General features: G+C 42.9%; 2 protein-coding genes and 1 non-coding gene across 4 annotated transcripts; all 3 read left to right on the forward strand.

Moving 5' to 3' along the window:
* Positions 1-942: 942 nt before the first annotated feature.
* Positions 943-7,225, forward strand: LOC144030518 (organic cation/carnitine transporter 2-like). Its single transcript, XM_077536900.1, has 11 exons — positions 943-1,195; positions 1,743-1,940; positions 2,129-2,232; positions 2,311-2,465; positions 3,265-3,436; positions 3,573-3,699; positions 5,190-5,290; positions 5,427-5,641; positions 5,728-5,910; positions 6,474-6,609; positions 6,682-7,225. Exons 1-11 carry the CDS (start codon positions 989-991, stop codon positions 6,782-6,784), a joined length of 1,701 nt encoding a protein of 566 aa, XP_077393026.1. The 5' UTR covers positions 943-988; the 3' UTR covers positions 6,785-7,225.
* Positions 7,226-7,471: 246 nt separating this feature from the next.
* On the forward strand, positions 7,472-20,054 carry sestd1 (SEC14 and spectrin domains 1). Of its 2 annotated transcripts, none has more exons than XM_077536884.1 (19): positions 7,472-7,700; positions 9,315-9,390; positions 9,464-9,572; positions 11,145-11,235; positions 11,291-11,404; positions 11,610-11,723; positions 11,811-11,899; positions 11,956-12,008; positions 13,187-13,270; positions 13,418-13,575; positions 14,907-15,029; positions 15,104-15,301; positions 16,098-16,212; positions 16,280-16,427; positions 16,756-16,837; positions 17,730-17,852; positions 17,928-18,119; positions 18,905-19,008; positions 19,562-20,054. In XM_077536884.1, the coding sequence occupies exons 2-19, from the start codon at positions 9,315-9,317 to the stop codon at positions 19,791-19,793; spliced, it is 2,205 nt and encodes a 734-aa protein (XP_077393010.1). In that variant the 5' UTR covers positions 7,472-7,700; the 3' UTR covers positions 19,794-20,054. The 2 variants fall into 2 exon arrangements, with proteins under 2 accessions (XP_077393010.1, XP_077393011.1); XM_077536885.1 differs by having other exon boundaries at positions 9,327-9,390.
* A 2,007-nt stretch (positions 20,055-22,061) lies between these two features.
* Positions 22,062-22,170, forward strand: trnal-caa (transfer RNA leucine (anticodon CAA)). The gene is made up of 2 exons: positions 22,062-22,099; positions 22,125-22,170. It is a non-coding gene; the product is annotated as a tRNA-Leu (tRNA).
* The last annotated feature ends 5,050 nt before the right edge of the window (positions 22,171-27,220 follow it).

Here is a 27,220-nt window from a genome sequence, read left to right on the forward strand (position 1 = left end):
CCTCAGGAGGTGTCGATTTTTGAAGCTAGTTGAAATTTGAACAGTATAAATTGGAAGTATTATGTGAGAGTTGTTAAGCGGCAAAAAAGTGTGGAGAATAAAAATCACAATAACGTGCTTCAGCATTCCTACAATTATACACCAAAATGAGAAGACATGAAGTGGTCCAAAGACGGACAAGAAAAAAGTCAAGAGAAAGAAACCGAAAGTGACTTATGATGTTTGTAATGTACAGTTTACAAGAGCCACACGTTTTGCAAACTTGTCCTAAAGCGACTTCAAACACGTTCTGCTCCATCTCAAGTAGCCTGAAGAAACCTGTCGCAACCATGGCGCTTGACTGTTAGCGTAACGCTCGTGTTTGTACACGTGTGTATCCGAAATTTGTTGACGATCAACTAGATGAGAACCGGACTGAACCGGCCTGAAGGATGCTCGGTGCTAATGTGTGATCGTCTGGTTAGCATGAGAGCCAAAAGGCCAAAGTCCACAAGAAGACGTCTGCGTAATGCTACGCATCACACCGGACGCTTGTTGGATGCTTTTCCCCTGCAAAAATTCGGACTGTGTGTGTCAGAACTGAGCGAAGAGTTTGGTTTGGAACTAGTAGTTGGCATACGGTAATGAGTGTAGTAGTCGACCTGTCGACTTGTACCGGAACCACTACAACACAGCAGCAAGTGTCGAGCAGATTAGATTAGATTGATGCTCACCCCAAAGTCTGGAGAGAAACTTTGTGTGAGAGGGAAAACGTGTGAGTTCATGTGTGTGCTTAAGAAAAAAATGAGTGTGGACTGGACTGAGACACACTTGCTCACAAACACACACACACAACCAGACGTGTTAGAGGGGCGGAGTCAAGGGCCTCCTTAAAAGAGACTTTTGATTCATAAGGTTTTCCTATAAGACACCACCGTTCTTCATCACTGACGTGTGAGTTGATCGGTCGAACTCGGAAATCTTGTCACTGGTAAGGGAAGGATCCGCAATGCAGGACTACGAGGACTGCGTGTCTTTCCTGGGTTCTTGGGGTCCCTTCCAAAGACGACTTGTCTTCCATCTGTGCCTGGCCGCCATCCCCTCAGGATACAATCTGCTATCCAGCCTTTACCTGTTGGCCACGCCGCCCCACGCCTGCCGGATGGCCGACAATAACCTCAGCCAGGAATTGACGCAGGCTGCCACCGCTCTGCAGGTCAGAACCGGTTGCCCAACTGGGGTTTTTATTGGCCGTCTTCTTGGAAGGTTTGTAGAGTTTACTTCAGAAGCCTTGTAATGTCTTTACATATATACCAAAGACTTATCGACTCCAAACAGTAATGGTCCGTTTGGAACCAGTTTATTGTTCTAACCTAGCAGAGTCTCTGGATCATTTCATACTTGCGGAGGAAACTTCCAGGTGTTGCTTTCGACTGACACGTCGTCACGTCACGGTGGTCGAGAAGAAGCCTAAAGTCATCATTGCCATTTAACGTAATTCTTGTGAAATCCTGACGTGAAAGGTTTTAGTTTCTAATAGTTTTATCAGAGAAAGCTCCATTTTCCACCACCTGCAAGTATGTGTGATGTCTCTGAAAATGTCCTGGACGCAAAGGTTCCTCCAAAAGATCCAATATCCCCCAAACTGCCCAGTTAGCAAATAATTAATTGACCACCTCCTGTAGCTTTGTACTGAACCCTGAAGCCAGTTAGGACTGGTTTACAAATGTGTGTCGAACATTAATGTGATCTTTCCTGGTCAGCTGGTCCTTGGAAAGACTGAGCAAAACAGCTGCAGACGCTTTCAACTCGGCCCCATTCAGAACCTCAGCACCTGGAACCAGAACATGAGCGTACCGGAGTCTGGTTCAGGTTCACCACTGTCCAGTCTGCCGCTGGAGGGCTGTAAGGACGGTTGGAACTTCAGCACAGAGCACTACCAGTCCACCGTGGTCACTGAGGTAAAGTGCTACCTTGGCTTGTGACCAATCTTATAACTCAATTGACACAAAAATCAAATGCGTTTTCGTACATTCTTCCATTCCAGCCCACTCAAGACAAATAATACAGTTTTTGGTTACGTGTTTTTTAATAAAGAAAAAATTGTACTTTTAGCATGCAGTTAGTGTTCGTGTTGTGGTCCCTCCAGTTTAATCTGGTGTGTGAGGACGAGTGGAAACCGCCTTTGAGCACGCTGGCCTACTTCCTGGGTGGACTGTGCGGATGCTTCATCTCGGGCCAGATCTCCGACAGGTACCGTCACTCACTCCCTGTGCTCCACTTCTCCAAGAACTCTTACACCAATCCCGTTTGGCTCGATGTGGCCTTCAGGTTTGGCAGGAAACCGGTTTTGCTGGGTTCCGTCGCCCTGCTGAGCGTCTTCAGCAGCGTCCTGGCTTTGGCGCCGTCCTGGGAACTCTTCACCGTGCTCTTCTTCATGCTCGGCCTCGGACAAATCGGCTGCTACGTCGTGGTCTTTGTTCTTGGTTGGTACCTCCTCTTCTTTTCCAACCCTTGGAAGTTGTTAATGCAAACATTTTTCAAAGGAGGCCTGCCTGTCACTATTGAGTATTTTTAGCTGTTGATGAATGGATGGATACATTTTCACACTTGTAACTCAAGATTTAGTTATCTCACCTTAACCCAAAAGAGAAATTTGTTTTGGAGCAAGGGAGATACAGTATAAAGACTTGATTTTCTGTGTTAGGTTACCAAACCAGCTGGCAAGTCCACAACTCAGTAAAGATTCAAAACTTCTTCGTGATAGTCTGACTTGCCTCAAGCAACCCAAGTGTTCCTAAAAAGTGGAACCTCCGGTGTATTTTGTACTAATACCTTCTACGTGCATGCGCCAGCTCATTTTCCTCTGTCAGTTTGCATGCTCAAATATTCCCAGGAGTGCATCTCAATTTGTTTGTGGTACCTGTGGACTTGGAATCCAACATGACTTGTTGTGTTTTCTTTGCCTTCATTTGTAAATGGCCTTCCCACTCCAGGTATGACCATCAATGTTGGAGGTTTTTGCCAATAGACTTCTCTTAGCAGTGTCATCGGAATACGTCATGTGTTTATGAATTGGTTGGATTTTGAGTTGATGCGCACTATTGCACACAATATAAATTTGAGGGAACACTTAAAGTGCCCTGTGGCACGCCAGTACTTAAGTACAGTATATATAGTACTACATCCACTTTGCTCAGACAATGCAGAGTTCAACCTGACAAAGTATTTGATTCGAAAGGGCTTCCCAGTTAGTTGAGCAATGGTCTGCTTGTTCTTGCTCAGGCTCCGAGATTCTGACGGGTCCAAGCAGAGTTTTCTTCTCCAATCTGTGTTTACCCTTTGCTTACGTGTTGGGCATGCTGCTTTTGCCTGGGACCGCCTACCTGGTCCGGACCTGGCGCCTCCTGGCACTGATCCTGGCACTCCCTGGTCTGGCCTGTGTGCCGCTCTGGTGGTGAGCTGGTCTTGTTTAGAACCTCTGCAAACTTCCACAACATCCAATACAAAAGATCTCGTACCTTCTACATCATGCTCTCTGATCCTTCGCTGTCAAGACCATGGTGTGGACTAACCTCTGTGTTCCCTTGTAGGTTCCTGCCAGAGTCACCTCGCTGGCTGGTGTCTCGTGGACGTGTGAGCCAAGCCGAAGTGGTGCTCAGATCAGCTGCTCTGGAGAACCATGTGGAAGCTCCGGAAGTCATCTTCAAAATCACCAAAGTGAGCGACCTATAGCTTGTTTTGATGCCATCACTCATGTGAATGTGAGTCCTCATTGTAGGGTTGCCAACTGTCCCGTATTAGCCGGGACGCCTCGTATTATGGGCTAAATTGTTATGTCCCATACGGGACCTCAAAAGTTCCGTAAAATAATTCTCAATTCTTACACGAAATACAGCAAACGGCATCTTTGCCATTTTTGGACCACGGCTGCTCCCGTAGATTGACAAGTGACAAGGAAGTTGCTCGTAGCCAATAAAATGAGTCGCTGGGTGTGACGTTATGTGGAGATCTTGCAAGGTAAGAGAGGCAACGAGAGAGAGAGAGAGAGAGAGAGAGAGAGAGGCCACGCGTACACGCATCGTTAGTTGCTGCATAAAAAACAAGAGTTGTAGCCAGTTCTGTCGCATCGTCGGCAAAGTTTTTAGGCCATATCATCCACCCCTAATGTGTAGTGTTGTCCGGTCGGTTAGGAAGAGAGGATGGATAAACCTTTAAGAAAGAAAAGACTGTTCTATTACAAGTATCCATGGAAAAAGTACATTTGGTGAGTCATGCTCCTTCCATCCATCCATCCATTTTCTTGACCGCTTATTCCTCACAAGGGTCGCGGGGGCTGCTGGCGCCTATCTCAGCTGGCTCTGGGCAGTAGGCGGGGGACACCCTGGACTGGTTGCCAACCAATCGCAGGGCACACAGAGACGAACAACCATCCACACTCACACCTAGGGACAATTCGGAGCGCCCAATTAACCTGCCATGCATGTCTTTGGAATGTGGGAGGAGACCGGAGTACCCGGAGAAGACCCACGCGGGCACGGGGAGAACATGCAAACTCCACCCAGGAAGGTCCGAGCCTGGACTCGAACCGGAGACCTCAGAACTGGGAAGCGGACGTGCTAACCACTCGACTACCGTGCCGCCCGAGTCATGCTCCTCTTTTGCATTTTATTTATTTATTTATTTTTTGCACCTGTTTTTTGAAATTGTGGTTTCTTTGAGGTTTAGTATGAGGTTACATAATGATGGCCTGTAGTAAGGATTAAAGTGAATGTACAAACTTTGTGCATTTCAAATCTAATCAGAATATACACTGATTTCACACATCATGCTCACACCACCATGACACCGTGCCGTGCACCTGTCCCTTATTTCAAGATGAGAAAGTTGGCAACTCTACCTCATTGGCTTTTTCACTGTTTTTTTTTTTTTGTCTTTGAGATTACCTCTTCACAAGAGCAGAGATGAGAAAACCAGGTCAAGAAAGTAAAAAAACCCTGCCAGAGTTTGGCTTTAGCCACACGTGTTTCTCGTGATGACCTTCTTTACCTGCCGGTTGAGTACAAGTACCTGGGCTGGGGTTTTTCACTTCCTGGACCTTGAGTCTCCACAAGGGTCTTTACAGGGGCCTTTCGCTAGCATCTTCAGTGGGGTCTTTACTGAGGTCCTCAATGTGGTCTTTTTTGAGGGTCTTCACTTTATCCCAGCAGGTCGAGAATCAGTCAATCGACCAGTCGGAATCGTTAAATTTTGTGGACCTGGTGCGGACGAGGAATGTCCGGCACATGTCGCTGATCCTGTGGATCGTCTGGTGGGTTTTTCTCCTTGGCCAAGTCATCATGGCATCCAGCATTAAAGCGAAACGGATTTCCTGCCCTGGTCTCGTTTCTCAGTGTGAGTTCTACGGCCGTTGTAAAATTTCAAGCTGAGGTCGTTATTGTTTTCAGGTTCTCACTGAACGTCAGCTATTTCGGCATGTCGTTCAACATGTCGTCTCTGTCGGGAAACCCCTTTGTCAACTACTTCCTGCTGGCAGCCATTGAGCTTCCTGCATATGCCGCTAGCTGGCTGGCGTCTCGTCGTCTTCCTCGCCGTCTGTCCTTCATCGCCTTGTCCCTGCTGGGGGCGCTGGCGCTGCTCCTGATCCAGATCACCGTGCAAGGTGAAGTACAGCACAGTCCCCTCTGAACCGTACTGGTCCAAACTGATGACTTCTTCTGGTGTCTGCATCCCTCCCACCCCTTGCAGCTCATCCAGACTTGACCCTGTTCCTGGTCCTGCTGGGGAAGTTTGGAGTTCTGTCCGGCCTGAGCATTTTGTACACGTACAGCGGAGAACTGTACCCCACCGTCATCCGGAACACAGCCTTGTCCTCCTGTGCCACATTCTCACGACTCGGATCTGCGGTGTCGCCCTACATCCTAGAACTGGGTCAGTTCAACTTCTAAGAGTTCACTCGTCATCCAGTCAAGTTTATTTGGATGGCCCTTAATCGCTTCACAGTAGTATTCACTGGGGTCTTTACTCAAGTGTTTGGGACTGATGCTCATCACTTGTTTCTTCTGCCAGAGTTTTCATTTGGGACCTAACTGTGGTCTTCGTTCTGGTCTTCAATCACTTGGCTCTTTATTTAGGTTTAGGGTGGTGGGGTCTTCATAAAGGTGTTCACTTACTGTCTTCACTCGGGGCTTTCCTAGACTCTTCGCTCAGTGTTTTCCACTTAAGGTCCTTTAAAGGTTTTTCACTGGGGTTCTCACTAGTCTCCACTACGATCTTCACGCATGTCCTTTCTAGTGTTTCCACCAGAATCTTCACGAGCGTGTTCACTGGTGTCTTCGCTTGAGTCGTAACTGAGTGTCCTCACTTAGTTAGGTCCTTTCTGGGTACTATTCATTCGACTCTTCACTGGGGGGGTCTTGACTCAGACAAGGATCTTCACGGACACAAGTTCTATGAGGAGAATGATGTATGTCATGTGAAATGTTGCATGTTAGGCGTGTGGTACAAGTTGTTGCCGTGGATCCTGGTGGGTTCCTTGTCTGTGTTTGGTGTAGCGCTCAGCGTCTTCCTGCCTGAGACCTTCGCACGCCCGCTGCCTGATACCATTCAGCAGATGGCCACCATGCGCAAGTATAGTTTAGTCATTGTCATCATCATCATCATCATCATCACAATAATGTCCTACGTCTGTCCTGCCTTCAGGTGGCCATGCTCGTCGTGTGCTGCAAATCATAATGGAAACCCAGGAAAATCCTCTGAAGACCAACCATCTGGACCAGAGGTTATATGGACCGCTCAATTTTAACACGCGTGAACGCTTTCAAGAGCTTTGGACAGATATTTCTCTTATCTCAGTTTATAGATCAGATAGCACCAAAATACTACACAGCTTTGACACATTCATAACACACAAAAAAAAAAATCATGAAAACAATTGAAAAAACAAACAGAAAACTTTCTTTGTAAGAAACATCCACCCATCTCATCCATGCATTTTCTGTACCGCTTATCCTTACTTGGGTCATTGAAAAGAAAATTTCTGACATAAAATGAAGAAAGTTTGGTGTTTTGTTCAAAATGTGTTTCAAAGTGGTCGTGAATGTTCACACAATAACTCCTACCCACACTTAAGAATGTGTTGTCTGCAGAAATAGGAATCTTTTTTCCTTTCTGTCTTCGTGTTTTTCTGTAAAATGTGTGTCCATAATAAGTATCTAAAGAAAAATAAAAAAATGACTCAAACATCCCCGTTGAGGGTACTTAGCTTAAATTTCCTATTGTCTTTGGACATCTTGACTCTTGGCTGCTCCCACTCCGGATATTATTATTTGAAAGTATTATATCTTCAAAATAATATATGTTGCCGTTCATATCTGCGTATTTGGCGCAGTTTCATGTCAGAATATGTAAATTATTAAATTAAATACAGACAAGTCGGGTAAGATGCTTGAAGCCTATTAAAGATTTTATTTTGAAGAGCGTTACAGCGGAAGACGCAGCCTGTCTTGAAGCCACACTGCGCATGCGCGGTAGCAGAGGCAGCAGCAGTAGCAGTACCGCCGCCGCCCGTTTGTTTGCCCGCTTGGCTTCCCAACTAGCAAGTCGGCGGCTCGGAAGCGATGGAAAAACGGTAAGTATCCGCACGTGGGAGTTGCTTGGAGCTCCTGCCAACTTCGGGAAGACTCGACGGAGCCGCGCAATGCACAAAATCTGACTAAAAGGTAGGAAAAGTCCTCAGTTAGGCGGTGAGTCGTTGCCTGAATTGATGGGAGACATTAATCGATAGAGGCAGAGGGGGACTCAATGTAGGTCATTGTGTCTGTGGGCCGAGCCGAACCGCAAAGAAACGAAACGAAACGCACGAACACGGCGACGAAGACGACGATGATGATGATGATAATGATGATGTGTGCGGCGGCGGCGGCTTCATCTGGGACATCATCACCGCCTCCAAAGTCGAACAAAATGTGTACCGGCCGACTTCTCCCAGCAAATAATTGTCAAATCATCCGTTCCAGCTTCAAGCTGTGGCCATCTTGAAAGTTTTTTTTTTTTTTTTTTTTTTGCATGAATGAATGTTATGCTGAGATTCATACCCAAACAAGAGAGGTTTGACTGTCTTGCGCATTTGGCAAAACAAAGCAGCGCAAATTTCCTTCCTTGCTGGATAAGATATAACTCGAACTAACATATCTGATCCTAATCCTCACTGATGACGATATTAATGTTATCATTGAGGGTAAAATGGACAACAAAATAATGAAAATTCAATTCATTGTGCATGCATGTGAATCTCAGATGGATATTTTGCGTTATTATGCACCACTTGAAGATACTTAACTATATATGGATGAAGATATGGTTGCCAAAAAAAAAAGGCTACTAGTTCCATCCACACTTCTGATAAATAACGATATTGATCATAATGAATGATTTCCATGTTTGGGAAGAAGGCACTGATCAATAAGCTTGAATCCCACTGAGCTGGAAATGTTTGTGAGGGGAGCGGATATTGATTTTTTTTATTTGTCAAGGTTTGTTCAAGTTCGCAAAGACGTTTACAATTTTAATGGTCGCTGACGGTTTTTCTTTTGGCAACTGAATTTTGAACCTGTTCAAACATGTAACAACACCTTTGCGACCATTAAAAAAAACATTGAAAACTGTTGGTGAACAATTTGTGACCTTGAATGAACCTGACATGCAATCAACATTCGCCCCTCAGCAGCACACTCGCAAAACGTCAAACTCTTTTGTTTTGATTTTTTCTCTCAATCAGATGCCTTAAATGTGAAATTCAAATCCTGTCTTGGGGTTTGTTCAAGTTCTCAAAGACGTTTTACAGTTTTAATGGTCGCCGACCGTATTTCTTGAACATGTTGAAACATGTAATGGTTACAACATGGTTACAATGGAAACATCCATAACCCTCTTGTGACAAGAAAAAAAAACTGTTGAACAATTTGTGACCTTCAATGAACCCTGACGTGCAATCAACATTCACCCATCAGTGAATCCCCAATTATTAGGATGGCGATTATTTTCAGTTGATCACGTTTTATTTTTTCGAAGAGGCTAGCGGTCTACTTTGTGCTCCGTCCGGTTTTCGGACATCACTTTGGTGATTGCTGCCGATGATGGTGGCATGGAAAAAAAATAAAATAAATGAAAAGTCCTATCCTACAATCTCAATTATAATATAATTTTTTTATATTCACCAATGTTTGATTGAGTCAATATTCTGACATATTTTCAATCTGAATTTATTGTTTGTGTCGATATGGGACAATGTGCAGGGGGAATCGGAGATGTAATGAAATTGTTGTTATTGTGAGATGTGTCATCAGGTGAGCTCGATGGAAGCGAGCATCATCATCAACGTGCTCAACAAGAAGCTGGCCTTCCTCTCAGGTACGTGCACAAATGAACGAACGTCGCCTTTTGTCGGAATGCGACTAACTGGCGTGTTGCGTCGCGCTTTGAGGCGGGAAAGACCGTCGCAGCGGTCTGATCCTCAGCATCCCACTGGGTTGCGAACATACCAACATGGACGAGCTTGGCGACACGCTGGACTACCTGCTCAGCATACCCAGGTACGCACGCACGCCATTCGGACTTCTCTTGACTTGCAATACGTGACAGGATTACAATTCAGGGATGCACCATAACATCGCTGGCCGATAATTATCCACCAATTTGGGTTCACACAGATAATAAAGAAATGTGGCGATAGTATCTGTTGTGGTCAACTCCTCAAGCCCCTCCCTTCTATGGGAGTGTCGCATATTTGTGATGTCATCATGTTGACAGACGATGCATCATGGCGGTCGCCAATGTGGCCTTTCCAGACTGTGTCTTCCCAAAATGTTTTTTGTTGCATTTTTCCAACATGACGGTTTTGATTTGTTTTGGGAAGCTCCAAATTAGTTCACTTTCTAATAATATGGTATTTTTAGAAGGTGCAAAATCCATCTTTTTAAAAAAAACAATAATCTCAGGGAGCGGCCATTTTTCCACTAGTCCTGTTTTCTGAGTTTGGTCATGCGGATTTGCAAGCTGAGTCCTGATTGGTTCTTAATATGGAGGATCAAAACTGCCGAAATTCAACATAAATAAATCAATAAATAAATCAAGAAATGACTAAAAGTGAAAATAAAAAAGGATATAAAAAATATAATTCGAAAATTAAATACAAATTTATTTATTTATGTACCGTATTTTCCGCACCATAAGGCGCACCGCATTATAAGGCGCACATGACATATTTTAAAACCTTTTCCATATATAAGCCGCTACAGTAGAGGCTGGGGTTACGTTATGCATCCATTAGATGGTGCTGCGCTAAAGGGAATCTCAACAAAACAGATCAGTCAGATCAGTCAAACTTTATTAATAGATTACAAACCAGCTTTCTGACGACTCCATTCACTCCCAAAATGAAAAAAAAAACAGCTGTTTTATTATTTTCTCTGAGGTAAAGTATTAGTATTAGCTAGGGATCCAAGATGGCGGGATCTTCTGCGCATGAGCGTCACCGATCGTGCAGGGTCACCGATCGCGTCTTGACAGCGAGACCTGTTGCAGCTCAATATTGATCCATATATAAGGCGCACTGGATTATTAGGCGCATGGTCAGCTTTTCAAAAAATTGAAGGCTTTTAGGTGCGCCTTATAGTGCGGAAAATACGGTGTATATATATATATATATATATTTTTGGTTCTTATTATGTCCAGTTATATTTGTTTTTGTTTTTGGATATAATTTTTGAATTATATTGTTTTATATCCATTTTTATTTTCACTTTTAGTCATTTATTGATTTATTTAGTCATAATTTATTTATTTTGAATTTTGTCAGTTTTGGTCCTCCATATGTTAATGCGCCAACACTCTCAAAATCGGTCAATCCATATTTTTTATAATTTTTTTTTTTTTTTAGACTACTGCCTAGGTACTGGTAAACATTTTTTATTTATTTATTTTTATTTATTTATTTTTTGCATTCGCATTTTACACTCATGATAGTTTCAGTTAGTTTTATAAATGTCAAATGTTGCTTCAGGTAGTTATTTATTAATTTTTTTTAAAGCACTTTGCTTTTGATTTGAATTGGAGCTCATTTTTGCTGACCTCTAATGACCTTGCTGTGTGTGTGCGCGCGCCAGCGAGAAGTGCAAGGCGCGCGGCTTCACGGTGATCGTGGACGGCCGGCGCTCGCAGTGGAACACGGTCAAGACGGTGGTGCTCATGCTACAGGTACGACCTGGGGGCTAACGGCTAGTGGCTAGCGGCTAACGGCTAGCGCTTTCAGAACGTGATCCCGGCGGAGGTGTCGCTGGTGTGCGTGGTCAAGCCGGACGAGTTCTGGGACAAGAAGGTGACCCACTTCTGCTTCTGGAAGGAGAAGGACCGGCTCGGATTCGAGGTTGGACATGCCTACCGTCGCCGTTCTCACCTGCCTTTTGTGCGTGCAAATGCGGCTGGTCATGATGCCGCTCGACAACAACAACAAGCACAATAAGCAAAGTGTTTATGAGTGAGCGGTCGTCATGGCGACCCACATTTCCGCCTCACTCGTTCCGATGTGCGCTACGCTAACGCGAGATGACGTTGCGGCGCTTCCCCATCAGGTGATCCTGGTTTCGGCCAATAAGCTGACCCGCTACATCGAACCCTCGCAGCTCACCCAAGACTTTGGCGGAACGTTGGACTACGACCACGGCGACTGGCTCAGCAAGCGATTGGTCGCAGACAAAAAACATTTGCAAATATTTGGGCCGCCGCTTATTACCATGGCAACTCACCTGCCTCCTCTCTCTGTCTCTTGGCAGGTGTTTGAGAAGTTCACCAAGGAGTCCACGTCGCTGCTGGATGAGCTGTCCGTCATCAATGACAGCGACAAGGGCGACACCCTCGATAAGTACGTGCACATGTACGCGCACGTGCACGGAATTTCATGTGTATGTGTGCATTTAGGTCAGCTGACGTCCTCCTGCCGTCCTTTGACCCCGAGACCGTCCTACAGACGGGTGAGTAGCAACATTATGGTGAATCATCAGAATTTTGATTTGTATATATTAGTTTGAATGAACTGATTGACTGGCAGCTATTTTGACTGAAGCAAGCCCCTGTCGCTCCCCGCTGTTTGACTGGATTTGGACTGATTTTGCAAGGCCCACACAATATTTTGTTCTATTACAGATTAGAGTCTTCTTTCATCAGGAAAAAAAAAAGTATATTTGTATTTGGTTACATTTTGCAGCAATCAACATTAGAACGTAGCGAAGTTTCAACAACATTCACATTCCTTGTGAAAACACTGACAAAAAAGAGCTTGTTGTAACGTGGCCCTGGCTGATCTCTAATACTTTGCTGCCACCTGCTGTCCTTTTTTGTAATAACCACCATTGCTTTAAGCCACCTTTTCATGTCAGAAGCTGCATCAAAGTCTTCTGTTTGCTCTTGTGTTAAAAAAAAACATCAAAAAAAAAATGTGTACAAAGTTTTTGGGAGTGAAGGACAAATTATTAAAAATGTGTTTACGTGTTTTTGGGTTTGAATGAGTTAATATTTATATGATACATAATTATTTAATTAATAATTTAATTATTAGTATTATTATAAGGTTCAACGATGGTTGTGTTATGAATTTGATGTTTATTTTATTTATTTATTAACTCACCCACTTCTTATTACTATATTGATGTAAATTTTAATTACCGGTACTTTTATTCCTACGTATACTGATGTTGTTATTTTTTGACTTCTCTTATTCTTGACTGCATAAACGATTTCTGTTCCATTTATACCAATGCTTGTTTGGAAGTGTAATTTGTGGGGAAATTGCGTGGGAATGCTGAATGCTAATGGGGACCCGTGCGTTTCATCATTTCAGTGATATTATAATAAATTTCTTGATATCATAGTCAGTTGGTTAGCATGTAAGTTGTGAGCTGAGCGTTTGTTTTGGATGTTTTGTTTGTTTGTGTGAGTGTTTTTGTTTATTTGTTTGTCTGAGTGTGTGTCATTTGTTTGCTTTGTGTGTGCCTTTCTGTATGTGTGAGTCTTTTTTTCTTTTTTCTTTTTTTAATGTGTGTTTTGTTTTCCTGGCAGTGTGCGATTTGTTGCGGTGGCGGTTGGTGCCAGCGTCCGCCTCTGTCCTCTCTGAATGAGCGTCAAACACACGTTGTGTTGTGTTTGTTTGTAGGTCACGAGTTACTGTCGGAGCTCCAGCAGCGTCGCTTTAATGTCTGCGAGGGGGGAGGAGGCGGCGGCGGCGGAGGACAAGCAGGTGAGGAAGCCGATTAGCATGCTAATGCTAACGTTAGCGCACTTGTGTCTTGGCAAAAGTGCAACGCAAACATTTTGACAGCAAAAAATAGTTGCCAGAGACTGTGCGTGCGCCTGACCGACTTGTGGCCACCATGTTTGCCGGCAGCGCCGGCGTGGCGTCCGATGGAGGAGGAGCTTCTGGCGCAGCCTCAGGTGATGAAGCTCCTGGACTCGCTGAGGGAGAAGTACACGCGCTACCAGGAAGTTTGCCGGCAACGCAGCAAGCGCTCGCAGATACACGACGTGCACGCCAAAGTCATGCAGGTGAGCCGGCGGCGGTTGCCACGGCAATGCTCACTAGCCGGGAGCATTTGCGGCTGCTGACCTATTTGTCGGCGCACGCGCCCGTCTGCTGGCATAAACGCAGACATGGAAACACAATGACAACAAATCATCTTCATACATATGACAAATATGAAAGTCATGCACCATAGGTAGTGTCAAAACAAAAATACATGAAAAATAAAGACGTTTTCGCATGATAACTACGACATCAATAAAAATATCATCAATCACTATGCTCATAAAAATATAAAAAATATTGCACACAATATTTAAAATAATCTAACTTAAACTACAAAAATAAATAATTCAACAAAAATATAAGATAAAGACAAAGACAAGCTTTTAAAATATAGAATGCAAATTAACCACAAAAAAATAAATGTGCAGTTATAGAAATAGAAATAAAATTAGAAACTATTGGCGCTGTCAAAATTATCAAATTAATCGACAACTATTTTAATAATCATGTAATTGCAGCCATTTTCTTCATGTAAAATTGTTCAAATTTTCTGATTTCAGCATATCAACAGTAATTGTTGACTGATTATCTTCTGTTTTATCAAAATAAGACATTTGCAAAACAATAACCGAATCGATAACGGAGTACAACATCAATCTTCAAATACTAAATAAACCAGTTTATAAACAGTAATATGGGGAAAAAATGCTTTTGTAAAACACTTTAATGTAAAAATAAATGAATCCAATTAGTCAATTAATTGAATAATCAATAGATTAATTGATTCTAAAATATTTGTTTGTGACAGCACTAGAAAATACATTGCAAAAGAAATATATAATGAACTTATCACACTAAAAAATAAACACAAAATGAAATATGAATATATTAAATATATGAATAAATAAATAAACAAATGAAATAAATATGAAATATGAATATATGAATAAATAAAATAAGAAATAAATGAAATATAATATGAAGTAAAGAAATAGAAACTGTCAGATAAATTATAATATAAACACAATACAAATTAATCACAACAATTTACACGAAATTAAGTCAAAAACATACAATCGTTAACAAAAAAAACATAATCATGCACTAGAAATATCATATAAATCTGTCCTTTTATGGATCAAGAGCACTCGTGGTATCGGCACTTAGTATTGGTATCGCTGACTACTCAAGAGTTGAGTACTCATACTGAAAAACAAAAGTGCCATCCAACATTGCCACGTAAAATCATTTATTTATTTATTTTAATGGCAAAGCAGAATCATCACAGTGAAAGTGGATAGAATATTGTCAAACATGGAAAGCAAAATGTGAAATTGTGTGTGCGTGCGAGGTGGTGACGTGGCTTCAGGGTCCGGGCTCGGATCTGCTGAAGACCCACCAGGCCATCGGAGACTCCATGCGGGCGGCGCAGGCGCTGCAGCAGAAACACGAGGAGATCGAGAGTCAGCACAGCGTACGTTTAAGCACGGTGACACGCACGTTCGCTCGCTCGCGTATATGGAACGGCCCCTCCCCCTTCACCACCAGGAATGGTTTGCGGTGTACGTGGAGCTGAACCAGCAGATCGGTGTCCTGCTGGCCGCCGATGAGGATGACGACCAGGCCAGCCAGCTCAAGGCGCTACAGCAGCAGCTCGGCGACGTCTGCTACCAGCAGGCGGCGCTGCTGGAGAGCCGGCAGAACGTCCTGCAGGCCGCGCACGCCTTCCACGCTGCCGCCCACCAGGTCAGACTCCTCCCACAGCAACCACAGCCACATTTTTGCTTAGCTTAGCGCCGTTTTAGCTTTGCACCATTTTAGCTTAGCGCCGTTTTAGCTTGGCTTAGTGCTATTTTAGCTTAGCACCATTTTAGCTTAGCGCCAGTTTAGCTTAGCTTAGTGCCATTTTAGCTTCACGCCATTTTTGCTTCGCTTAGGGTCATTTTAGCTTGGCTTAGTGCTATTTTAGGTGAGCACCATTTTAGCTTAGCGCCAGTTTAGCTTAGCTTAGCGCCATTTTAGCTTGGCTTAGTGCCATTTTAGCTTAGCACCATTACATAAACAATACGTAACACAGGATCCTCCTATAGCTATCCAACAGAAATATCAAAGTTAAATAACACTGATTTACTTAGTTCATGAGTTTAGCTAATTGTAATTTGGCCTATCTGAGGTTTTAGTGTATTTGCTCAGTTTCAATTTAGCCTTCTTCAGCCATCTTATGTTTTATTAGGCTTAGTTTAGCATCGCTATTTTAATTTTGCTTAGTTATTTTTCTTCACTCATCTTTGTTTTAGTTTAGCTCCTTTTAATTTGGCTTATCTCAGTTTATATATATTTGTAGCTATCATAGCTTGGTGTAGCGAAGCTAACCTTAGCTAACCTTAGTTTCAGTCATTGTGCTCGGGTTGTGCTCAAGACCAGACGATCCAAGACGAGCCCAAGAACAGAACTCAGCATAGACCACAACAAAACCGAGACAAGTTGCGTCATCGGCAAACCGCAGTTTGTTCAAAATGGATCTTTTCGGGGTTTTTTGTAGCTGTCCCAGCAGCTGGACGCGCTGCTGGGCATGCTGTGCGCTGACGTGTCCCCGGCGGATGGCGCGCAAATCCAACACAACCTCAAGCTGCTGGAGGAGAAGCTGCAGAGTGTCGGTACGTTACGTACGCACCCCTGCGGCGAAATACCACTTCCTGCGCTGACTCCTCCCGTTTTGAGCAGAGGCGGGGCTGGCGGCACTCCGCCAGAAGGGGACGCTGCTGCTGGAGCAGACATGCGCCGACGACGACGGCGACGCGGCGAGCGAGCGGAGGGAAAACATGCGGCAGATCCACGACGTCATGGATGACATGCAAATGAGGAAGCAGAGGTGAGCGCAGCGCAGCTGCTAGCGTGCTAGCACAAGGCACCATGCTCAAATAATTGGGATGGCTGCTCTCAATTTGAATTTCCGCAATCCATTTCATTTCAATTCAAAGACTCCCGTTTGACTCCAATTTCCCAATTTGATTCGATTCACTTCAATCTGATGTTATGGAACATCAATTCTTTTGAAATATCAAGGACATGATCAACTCTACAATCATTCAATTGTAAATACAATTTTGTGGAGGCAAATGATTTTGTTTGAATTAATGAAAGTGATGTGTTATCATCACTTCAAAACATTGCCTGCCTAATAAAGTGTCATTTGTCAGGTGCGAGGACATGGTGGACGTGCGGCGACTGAAGATGCTTCAGATGGTTCAGCTGTTCAAATGTGAAGAAGACGCCTTACAGGTCAGATGGGGTCACGTGATAACGTCATCGCCATGCGTGCGTGTTAATTTGATCCACCATTTTGAAGTTTAGTCCAGTCTCAATCATGCTTGTTAGTTTTGATCATATCACAGTTCATCACCCTCATCCCATTTTCATTTAGTCCATTTTTAGCCAACTATAAACCGAGCATTTGAGTCTTGATTTCAGTCGACGAAAGCATCATTTTATTTGTCTAGTTTAAGTTTGGTCAACAAAAACTGTCAACGTGATAGTCTAGTTTTAGTCAGGACAATCATTTAACACCTATTTTTTTTATACAGCAGATAATGTTGAACATTTTAGATCTAAAACTATTTCAAATCAAATGTTTTCATTTATTTGATGAAAAACAACTTTTTACAAATGACAGTGGCTACTATGGCTCCATGCTATCAGCTAGTAAGTTAGCCGGCATTAGTTAGCAATCACATTAACATTATTGTTGGAACATTGTAGCCTTTGGATTCATGTTGCATTATAACTATAATATACTTTGCCGTGAATCCACCTCCTGTTTGTGCATTTTGCACTCACTAGCTGCTGATTGGAAAAGGGGGCGTGTCACTGTGTGAGAGACAGATTAGCAGAGACAAGATTTAACCAAATCATATCATTTTCATCTCCTATTTGTTCATAAACTATGAACTTTTGTTGATGAAATGTCTAAATTTGAGTCCAGTTTTTATGAACTGAAGTCCATTTTCATCTTGTCTTCATTGGTCAACGAAAATGCAGACTGATTTGGTCCCACTTACTGTTTATTAATGAGAGTTTTAGTCTCGCTAGTTTTAGTTTGGTGAAAAATGTGTGTTGACGAAATTATTTTTTTGGTTTGTTTTGGTTGACAAAATGAACCCTGTTTGGCGTGCAGGCAGTGGATTGGCTGTGCGAGCTGCTGGACGCGCTGCTGAAGACACACGTGCGACTCGGAGACGACGCCGGCGACACCAAAGCCTTGATGGACAAACACAGGAAGTTTGTGGACGTGGCGCAGGTGCGGCGATGGCGTGATGATTTCATGATGGCGGTTGTTGAGATGTTTTTCTTTTTATTTTTTGTTTGTTTGCAGAGCACGTACGACTACGGGCGTCAGCTGCTACAGGCCACGGTGGTCCTGTGCCAGTCGCTGCGCTGCGCCACGCGGTCCTCGGGCGACACGCTGCCGCGACTCAACCGCGTCTGGAAGCAGTTCGCCGTCAGCGCCGACGAGCGACAACATCGGCTGCAGCTTGCGCTCGCTTTCCACCAGAACGCCAGACGCGTCAGTCTCACACTCGCCACAAAAAACTTAATCTACAAAACAAAACGCCACATCGGGTCAAGTTCTGAATCGAGGACTGGATAGCCAATAGGCCAAGACTTTTGAGGTGGCCATATTGCTCCTCCCAAGAAACCTTTCTCCGTCCTATACATTTACACCATCCAAATTGGAGACAGTACTTAGTAGAAACAGCATGATTGATCATTTTTTAAATGTATTAAACATCAACAAAAGCACTTCACACATTTTACAGCTTGCCTTAAAGGGATACTTGACTCATTGAGCCATTTTTAGCAGTAAAAAGTGATTTTATCTGTAACTCATGTGGAAGATGTTAGCATTCGTTAGTGACCATCTCATGCTAGCGGACTTGAGTTTGCTAATTAAGCTAACTATGTTAGGGTCTCTTGGTTGTGTTGTGTACTCGAATTCCAAACGCATATAAATAAGGGATACTTGACTCATTCAACTATTTTCAGCAGTGAAAAAGTTCCTATTTTGTCCAGAATAAATTTGATAACTTCATGATTTTTCATGTACAATGAATACCTTGAAAAAGTACATTTTTTACTTGCTGTTGACTGATGATGAAATCACCTGTGCTGAAGAAGCAGGAAACGACCGATCCTGAAAATGTCTCTAGTCGAGCTTCCCTTTAAAAACGAGCATTTCACAACAAAAGCGACCATTTGATTTGCGCCACACAGCAGCACAAAAAAATAAAATAAAAAAAATAAATAAAAGTGTCTTGACACGCATACAACAATAACACGTGCGGATGTCAGGTGTTACAGGAGGAACACGTGGAGGCGGAGTCTCTGGACCAGGTGGACGCTTCGGCCAAAGCTCTGCTGGACAGGCTCGGCATGCCCGTCGTCTTCCCTGACGGGTTCGTAAGCATGCTAACCACACACGTGCTAACGTGCGTTCGTTCTCCTCCTCTGCTAGTTTTGCAATTTTTCATTTGGGTTACTTTTGTTTTTGTTTTGAGATTTGTTCTTTTAAATTTAGTTAATTTGAATTACTTTTCAGGGTGGTTCTGTTAGTTTTGATTCATTTTAGTTATTTAATAAATGCTTAGTTTTAGTTTCAGTATTATTATTATTATTTTATTTTTTTTTAACGTGTATTGTTGTGCGCAATATTCAAAAACAGCATGGGAGCGACGTCATCTTTTGGTGCTTTTCTATTGGCTGTTGCTTGATGACGTCGCTTGTGTGTGACACACTTTCAAACGTCCTTATTCTGTAGGTTAATATCAAAATAAGTCCACTAAAAAATCATATTTAAAAACATCCCCAAAGGCTCATGCATTAAATTAATGACCAAAGACTAAAACCAAGGACATTTTCCTATAATTATAGTTTGTTTTCCAGATGCGTTGTCCTCATGTCAAACATTGGCCTCAACTTGAAATCGTTAATTTTACTCGCACTCATTAGGAGCGAGCAGCGCTTCGGCTGCGAGGAGGCGGCGGCGGCAGCCGAGTGTGTGAGAGAGCGCCTCCTGCTGGTGGAGGAGCGCCGGCTGCAGCTGCAGGAGGCAGAGCTGGGTGACGGCGAGCCCCGCCCACAGGAAGAGGCGGCGCTCCACGCCACCCTGGATGTCATCGGGGAGGAGCCGGGTGAGAAGGAGGAGGAGGAGCACCAGGAGGAGGCCCTAGACATGCTCTAATGCTGAACGTTTGTTAGCCCATCAAGCTAACTGATGCTAACAGTTTGATTGATGACGTTTTTTTCCCCAGCATGCTCTCTGTTCCTGCTTGTGCTTTCCCAAACAAGACCAAACAAAACAAAAAGAATTTATTTGAATTTCATTTTTTTTTTGAAAACGGAAGCTTTAATGGCTGCTTGCTGCTGAATGTGTCACACACCCCCCGACCCCCCACTTAAATATTCATGACGTGCTCCAAATAAACTTTTTCAAGTTTGCCGCTTTTTGTCTGTCTGAAGATTTATTATTGCAATGTTGCCTTTTCACTTGCTGTGATTACAATAACATGATTTTCAGCTGATTGTGACAAAAAAGATCACTTTTCCTTATTTTCTAACATGAATTTGATCATTTTATGCCCGAAGTGTTTTAGTGCAAAAGCCGTGACCTCAAAAAAATCTTTTAACACAATCATTTTTATTTTATTTGTTTTTTTTTTTTTAAATATGTGTATCATCAAATAGTTCGGAAGAAAAAAGAATTTTCTTTTGAGTGTTACAAAAAGCAAATGGCACTGCCTTGGTGGAATATATATATATATATATATATATATATATATATATATATATATATATATATATATATATATATATACTTTTGTTCTTTTTATTTCCATTTATATTTATTTTTTGGATATGATTTTTGAATTGCATGTTCTCCCCGTGCCCACGTGGGTCTTCTCCGGGTACTCCGGTCTCCTCCCACATTCCAAAGACATGCATGGCAGGTTAATTGGGCGCTCTGAATTGTCCCTAGGTGTGGATGGTTGTTCGTCTCTGTGTGCCCTGCGATTGGTTGGCAACCAGTCCAGGGTGTCCCCCGCCTACTGCCCAGAGCCAGCTGAGATAGGCGCCAGCAGCCCCCGCGACCCTTGTGAGGAATAAGCGGTCAAGAAAATGGATGGATGGATGGATATATACAAAGGCTAAATAAATAAAATATATGCTTTTTAGAACTAATACTTATTGATTTTACTAAAACTTATTGTATCATACTTTTTTTTTTTTTTTTGGCCTCGCACATTTTTTATGCTGTATTTTACAGATGTGTCTATATATACAGTAAAAATGTGTATGTGCTACGTTTTGTGACTTTCTGTGAAATGTGGTATATAAAAAAAAGCTTAATTGAAGCTGAATAGTTACAAATACATTGCGAAGAATTTAACTTGAAGATATCCGTAATTTGATTTCAATTGTACATATCTATCTGTAAATTCGCTTTTGACCAGGCAGAATGACAACTCCACTTTGATCTGGACTAGTCAAGAATTCCACTTACTAGATGTCTACTATTGATTTTGCCCATTTCAAACGTGAGTTGATTTTTTTTTTTAATTGCTATTTGAACTGTAATTGTGATTAGTCAGAATCAATATGTAGATAGCGCAAAGTCGACTTGGAGATATCTGAAAATCAATTTTTAGTGCAATGTCAGAAATGCTCATTTCGGGTAGGAAGAATGCAGTTACAGATATCGCTAATGTTCCTTTTGACCTATATCCGCAATACTTATTGAGTGACACCATCAAGAGGAGACAGCAATGTTGAGTAGTTCAATTTACGTGGAGAGGAAAAATGAACTGAATGTTTGTTGTTCTACCCAAAACATTCTACTTTGTGTTATTTTGTTTTGTCAACTGAAGGGTACCTTTACCCTGCGATTGGTTGGCAACCAGTCCAGGGTGTCCCCCGCCTACTGCCCAGAGCCAGCTGAGATAGGCGCCAGCACCCCCCGCGACCCTTGTGAGGAATAAGCGGTCAAGAAAATGGATGGATGGATGGGTACTTTTAGAATTTATTGGATATCTTGCAATGGGACGTGAGGCGGCGTAAGGTTGGGGACGTCATCAAGAGGCGACAGTGTCGGAGTCGCCGTTGGAAAATGAGAAGTAAAAATGTTGAGTTTTAAAACGTCTAAGAGTATATCATATGCTTCTGATGTGCTTTTGACCACTTTAAAAAAATTCCAAGGACGCTTTTCACCCCTCGCTTGAATTTGTCAGAGCAGACGAGACGACAAACTCGCTCGCACAAACCAACCACGTCACAACTGCGCCTCTGTCTGACAGCGTCGGACTCAAGAGGGCAAGTAAGCGAGCAGCTTTTGCAGAAAGTAACATGTTTGAGCACAACAGAAAGCTCGTAACCATGACGACAGTCTTCGTCCCATTGCACTTTCGTGTTGTACTGCAATTAAGAAGTGAAAAAGAGGGTGCTTCTGTCAGTTGTCAGGATGGCCGAGCGGTCTAAGGCGCCAGACTCAAGGTTGAAACCTTCTCGACGACGGGAATTCTGGTCTCCGAATGGAGGCGTGGGTTCGAATCCCACTTCTGACAAGAAACTTTTTTTTGGTGGTGTTGCTGCTTTCAACATGTCACGATCAAAGTCGAATTCGATTCGTTTCATGGCCAAGATCATTACTTTGAAGTATGTTTGATTTAACGTTTCAACTTGTTCAAAAAATATCTATTTCCTGTTTCAAGGTACTTTTTTTTTCTTATGGTTTCCACTTCACATTCAACATTTGCATTCTTACATTGAGGCTCTAATACAATACTACTAAACGATCATATCAACTCGAATATTAATGGTATAACAACAATAAACAGTACAGGACTATATACTTGTAATGTGATTACAAATAATATGGTCTCATACTGGTTAAAAAAAAATTGGGTCCTCCTTTGGACTTTAGTTTGTTTTTTAAGTGGTTAATATAATATCATGGCGATGATTACATGAAAATAATAAAAGCTAATCTATATCATGATAAATATAATCCAAAAGACAGATGGTTGGCGTCCACTAGATGGCAGTGTAGGAAAAGGAAACAACAACACACGGACGTATGGGGAGAGATTAAAAGCACAAATAAATTTTCGGGATTTTCGCGTGTTCTTATCACAAACACAAATACAACCGCCATTTTCACGTCTTTGTACATTTTTTGTTGTGAATTTTCCATGACTAATTAATTTGCGAGTTGTCGAACGTGCGTTTAGGTACGCACATGGAAGTCCTCATATATTCTCACACGTCTAAGGCCCGTTCCTCCTCCGTTCCTCCACAGGAGGCAGTGTGTCATCTCCATCTCCATTGAACGGCAACGAGACGTTTCTCGTTTAACGTTGGAAATTGAAAAGGGGAAACGAGCCGTTATCTGATCCTCTCTTTATTTTTTTAGTTTACACAAGACGGAAAACAAAATGCGACCTTAGTCGCGACCTACATTTATTTGTGTGAGACAAAACCCCCACCCTCACTACCCCCACCCTTACCCCACCGCCAATACCACACGGGTCACATCGTTAGGCACACCCATCCATCCAAACACACTCGCTTAATGTACAGGTGATGGTGTCCCTAATCATATTTCCACTATATCCACTGAGACTGAGAGGCTTTCTTTGGCTCATTCTTTGACTTTTTGGAAAGGCGCCATATATATGTCAGTTCTGTGTGATACTTTCAAACGTCTTTATTCCGGTTCATATCAAAATAAATGTACATCAAATCACATTTAAAATCATCCCAAAGGCTCATGCATTAAATTAATTACCAAGGATTAAAACGAAGGATATAGTTAGTTTTATAAACATAAAATGTAGTTTCAGTTTTCTTTTTATTTCGTTAACAAAATTGTTTTTTGAATTTTAGTTTGATTTTTTCGTTAGTTTTAGTTCACTAAAATAACCTTGCTTGCGACATGCTACTAATTAGAGATGGATCACACACATTGAAGCAAGAGGATGATGATGATGATGATGATACGCTAACTGACTAGCATGTAGCTCAAATGCTAACGCGTGGACAAGATGAAGTGCGCAACAAACTCATGACGAGTGACGACTCTGTCAAGCGTCTTGTGAGCTGATGCGCGGCGAGCGGTTACGCCAAGTTTAATGGTTGTTTGTTTTTCAATATTTTTGTTTGTTTGTGTAGTTCAGCATCAAATTGACACGCGCGTGCGTCTTTGTGTGATACTGTCATTGTGACAGAAAATGGTGTCTCAGGCCTGCGGGAGAAAGTTGGAAATTCAAGTTGTCACCCGCTTTAAATAAATGAAGATGATGATTCATATTTTTGAAAATATTATTGTGAATCGTTGTAGTAGTAGTAGGCTACTATAGTTTAGCATTGTTTTTTATATGTTATTTTAATTAGGAGTGGTATTTAAAATATTATCATACTCATTGTTACTACTGGTGTTATTAATTTCCAGGTATCCATTTTATGGTTTGGACTTTGGAGGCCTTTCAGCTGAAGATTAAACAGAAGCAAATGAGATGCGGTTAGAGTTACTAACAGAAAAGTGACACATTTTTGTCTTGATGTGGTTTTTGTTGTTTACATGCTAATTTGAGGACAGAACCCTGAAGAAAGTTGTAATCCTCTGATCAGTATGCCGCCAGCAAATCTGTGCGTGTTCAGATTTGAGTGGGAAACACAGTTAAGGTGGGGCCACTACTTGTTGGACCCTTGAAGGTCTCCTGACTTGTTGAGCAGGTAGTAGCAGGCTTGACCCCATAAGGCCCCCTGTGCCCCCCCCACGGGCCGGACGGACCCTCAAGTGACCCAACCCCCCCCCCCCCCCCCCCCCCACACACACACACACTTGTGGCTGCTGCCACATTGGAATGTCCAGACCCGACATGTCACGTTCAAGTCCCGTTTCACAAAAGGGCCTGCATGGGGAATGGTGGTGGTTTGGTGGGAGGGGTCGGGGGGGTGGTGTCACTTGAGGGTCCGTCCGGCCCAGGCTGATTGAGGGGAGTCACTTGACACACAAACAATTAGCACTCAGCACACACGGAGCTTAGCGAGAGGCCACGTTGCCCAGTTTAGCTTATAGCTCCCAACCAATCGTAAAATTTGTACGCACAAAATGGCCGCCACCCCGCTCCCCCCCCCCACACACCGCAAAAAAAAAAAAAAGTCACCACGCTCGTTCATGGGAACGGCACACTCGTCACGTCATCATCAATTGTGTCATATATCACACACACACGCGGTGGCGCGTAAAGCAGCCATTAGCATTAGCCATTAGCAACTGGAAAGAAAGCAACGGTGACTTTGACACGTCAAAATGGCCACCAACAGTTAGCACGATGCACAAAGTTGCTTTTAACAAAGTGGGGTCGAATGCGTCCAAATGCGTCTGCCATCCGTCCGTCCTCACCAAAAATTCATCTGCACCATTACACTCGTCGACAAATCAGAAATATGGACGACCAAAACTGACAACATTCGAAAGAAATAACTAACTAAATAAATAAATGACTACATAAATAAATATATAAATAAATACATGACTAAATAAATAAATTAATAAATAAATAACTAAATAAATGACCAAATAAATTAATAAATAAACAAATGATTAAATTAATAAACAAATGACTCAATAAATAAATAAATAAATAAATACATAAATAAATGAGTAAATAAATAAATAAATAAATAAATAAATATATATATATATATATATATATATATATATATATATATATATATACTTTTGTTCTTTTTATTTCCATTTATATTTATTTTTTGGATATGATTTTTGAATTGCATGTTCTCCCCGTGCCCACGTGGGTCTTCTCCGGGTACTCCGGTCTCCTCCCACATTCCAAAGACATGCATGGCAGGTTAATTGGGCGCTCGGATTGTCCCTAGGTGTGCTTGTGAGTGTGGATGGTTGTTCGTTTCTGTGTGCCCTGCGATTGGCTGGCAACCAGTCCAGGGTGTCCCCCGCCTACTGCCCAGAGCCAGCTGAGATAGGCGCCAGCACCCCCCGCGACCCTTGTGAGGAATAAGCGGTCAAGAAAATGGATGGATGGATGGATTTTTGAATTATATACATTTTTTATATGCATTTTTAGTTTTAGTTTTAGTTTTAGTCATTTATTTATTGATTTATTTATTTATTGGTTTAGTCATTTATGTATTTTAAATTTTGTTAGTTTTGGTCCTCCATAAAATCACACCTGGAAAATATTGGATTCAATTAAATTTGGATTAAATCCATCCAAGGTGTTCTGACCGTTGTTGTTGATTTCCCTCTTGGTGGAAAGGTTTTCCATCCATCCATCCATTTTCTTGACCGCTTATTCCTCACAAGGGTCGCGGGGGGTGCTGGCGCCTATCTCAGCTGGCTCTGGGCAGTAGGCGTGCGACACCCTGAACTGGTTGCTAGCCAATCGCAGGGCACACAGAGACGAACAACCATCCACACTCACAAGCACACATAGGGACAACTGAGAGCGCCCAATTAATTTGCCATGCATGTCTTTGGAATGTGTGAGGAGACCGGAGTACCCAGAGAAGACCCACGCGGGCATGGGGAGAACATGCAAACTCCACCCAGGAAGGCCGGAGCCTGGACTCGAACCGGAGTCCTCAGAACTGGGAGGCGACGTGCTAACTACTCGACCACCGTGCCGCCCGGAAACGTTTTCCCAAACTACAAAAAAATAAAAAAATAAATACATACACTGGTGGAAACAGACAGAAAAAGTCATTGTAATTATTGTTCTGAATTTATTTTTGCTGGCAGGACAAGCTTCCATCTAAGTTCTTCCCAAAGCGAGTTTTATGAGGCTTGAAAATGTCAACATTTGGATTTTGTCCGACAGGAAGTGCACGCCGCGTTGCTCTCTTATCCAAACTGATTTCTTTCCGTCCTCCTCATGGAAGTGTGCAACCCACCCACTCCGCTTGTTTGCACCCCCTTAACCGCCCCCCCCACCACCCGGCTCCCCCCCACGTCCTAGCTGTCAGCGCTACAACAATAGCCCAGCATTAGCATGCTAATGAGGCCGACAGGTGGCCAGTAGACGGCTCAATTAAAGAGCTCGTTAAACAGCAAAGTTAAGCAACAGCACTTTTTTCTTTTTTTTTCTTCTCTTTTTTGCATTTCTCATGCAACAAATGAGTGTGTGTGAGTGACAGGTCGCAGGAAGTGAGACGGACGGATGGACGCGGCTAACGAGCGCATTGAAATGCGGCCTTTACTTGAGGGACGCCATTTAAATGACCAAAAGGCCACGAGCGGGTCCACCACGCCACAAAACCAACAACACAAGTTTGTGCTTGCTGACGCGTCTTCCGCATGCCTGTCCTCAAAAGGGTTTTGGAAGGAGCCCCCGGCCCCACCCAAGTAAGGTGTCACCAAGTGTCCCGTGGACAAAAGTACACCCTAGATGGAGTGTCCCCAAATTTCTCCAAAACAAATTGTTCCATGAAGAAAGGGCCCCAAGGATCTCGTAAGAGCAGCCCCCATACAGGTTGGCCCCTATTACAGGGGGCGGCGGCAATCAGCCATGTTGGGTGTGGCAAAGTATCATCAAGACATTGTATTATCATCAACACCACTTGTCCAATATT

The sequence above is a fragment of the Festucalex cinctus genome, chromosome 11, assembly GCF_051991245.1.
Source record: "Festucalex cinctus isolate MCC-2025b chromosome 11, RoL_Fcin_1.0, whole genome shotgun sequence".
NCBI lineage: Eukaryota > Metazoa > Chordata > Actinopteri > Syngnathiformes > Syngnathidae > Festucalex > Festucalex cinctus.

Excerpts from the sequence above, each read along its gene's own strand:
- LOC144030518 (XM_077536900.1), top strand. The coding sequence starts at position 989 with ATGCAGGACTACGAGGACTGCGTGTCTTTCCTGGGTTCTTGGGGTCCC. Across the intron at positions 2,466-3,264 it reads CGTCGTGGTCTTTGTTCTTG|GCTCCGAGATTCTGACGGGT; the intron begins GTTGGTACCTCC and ends GTTCTTGCTCAG. Across the intron at positions 5,911-6,473 it reads GCCCTACATCCTAGAACTGG|GCGTGTGGTACAAGTTGTTG; the intron begins GTCAGTTCAACT and ends GTTGCATGTTAG.
- sestd1 (XM_077536884.1), top strand. The coding sequence starts at position 9,315 with ATGTGTCATCAGGTGAGCTCGATGGAAGCGAGCATCATCATCAACGTG. Across the intron at positions 16,428-16,755 it reads ATGCAAATGAGGAAGCAGAG|GTGCGAGGACATGGTGGACG; the intron begins GTGAGCGCAGCG and ends GTCATTTGTCAG. Across the intron at positions 16,838-17,729 it reads GTGAAGAAGACGCCTTACAG|GCAGTGGATTGGCTGTGCGA; the intron begins GTCAGATGGGGT and ends TTTGGCGTGCAG.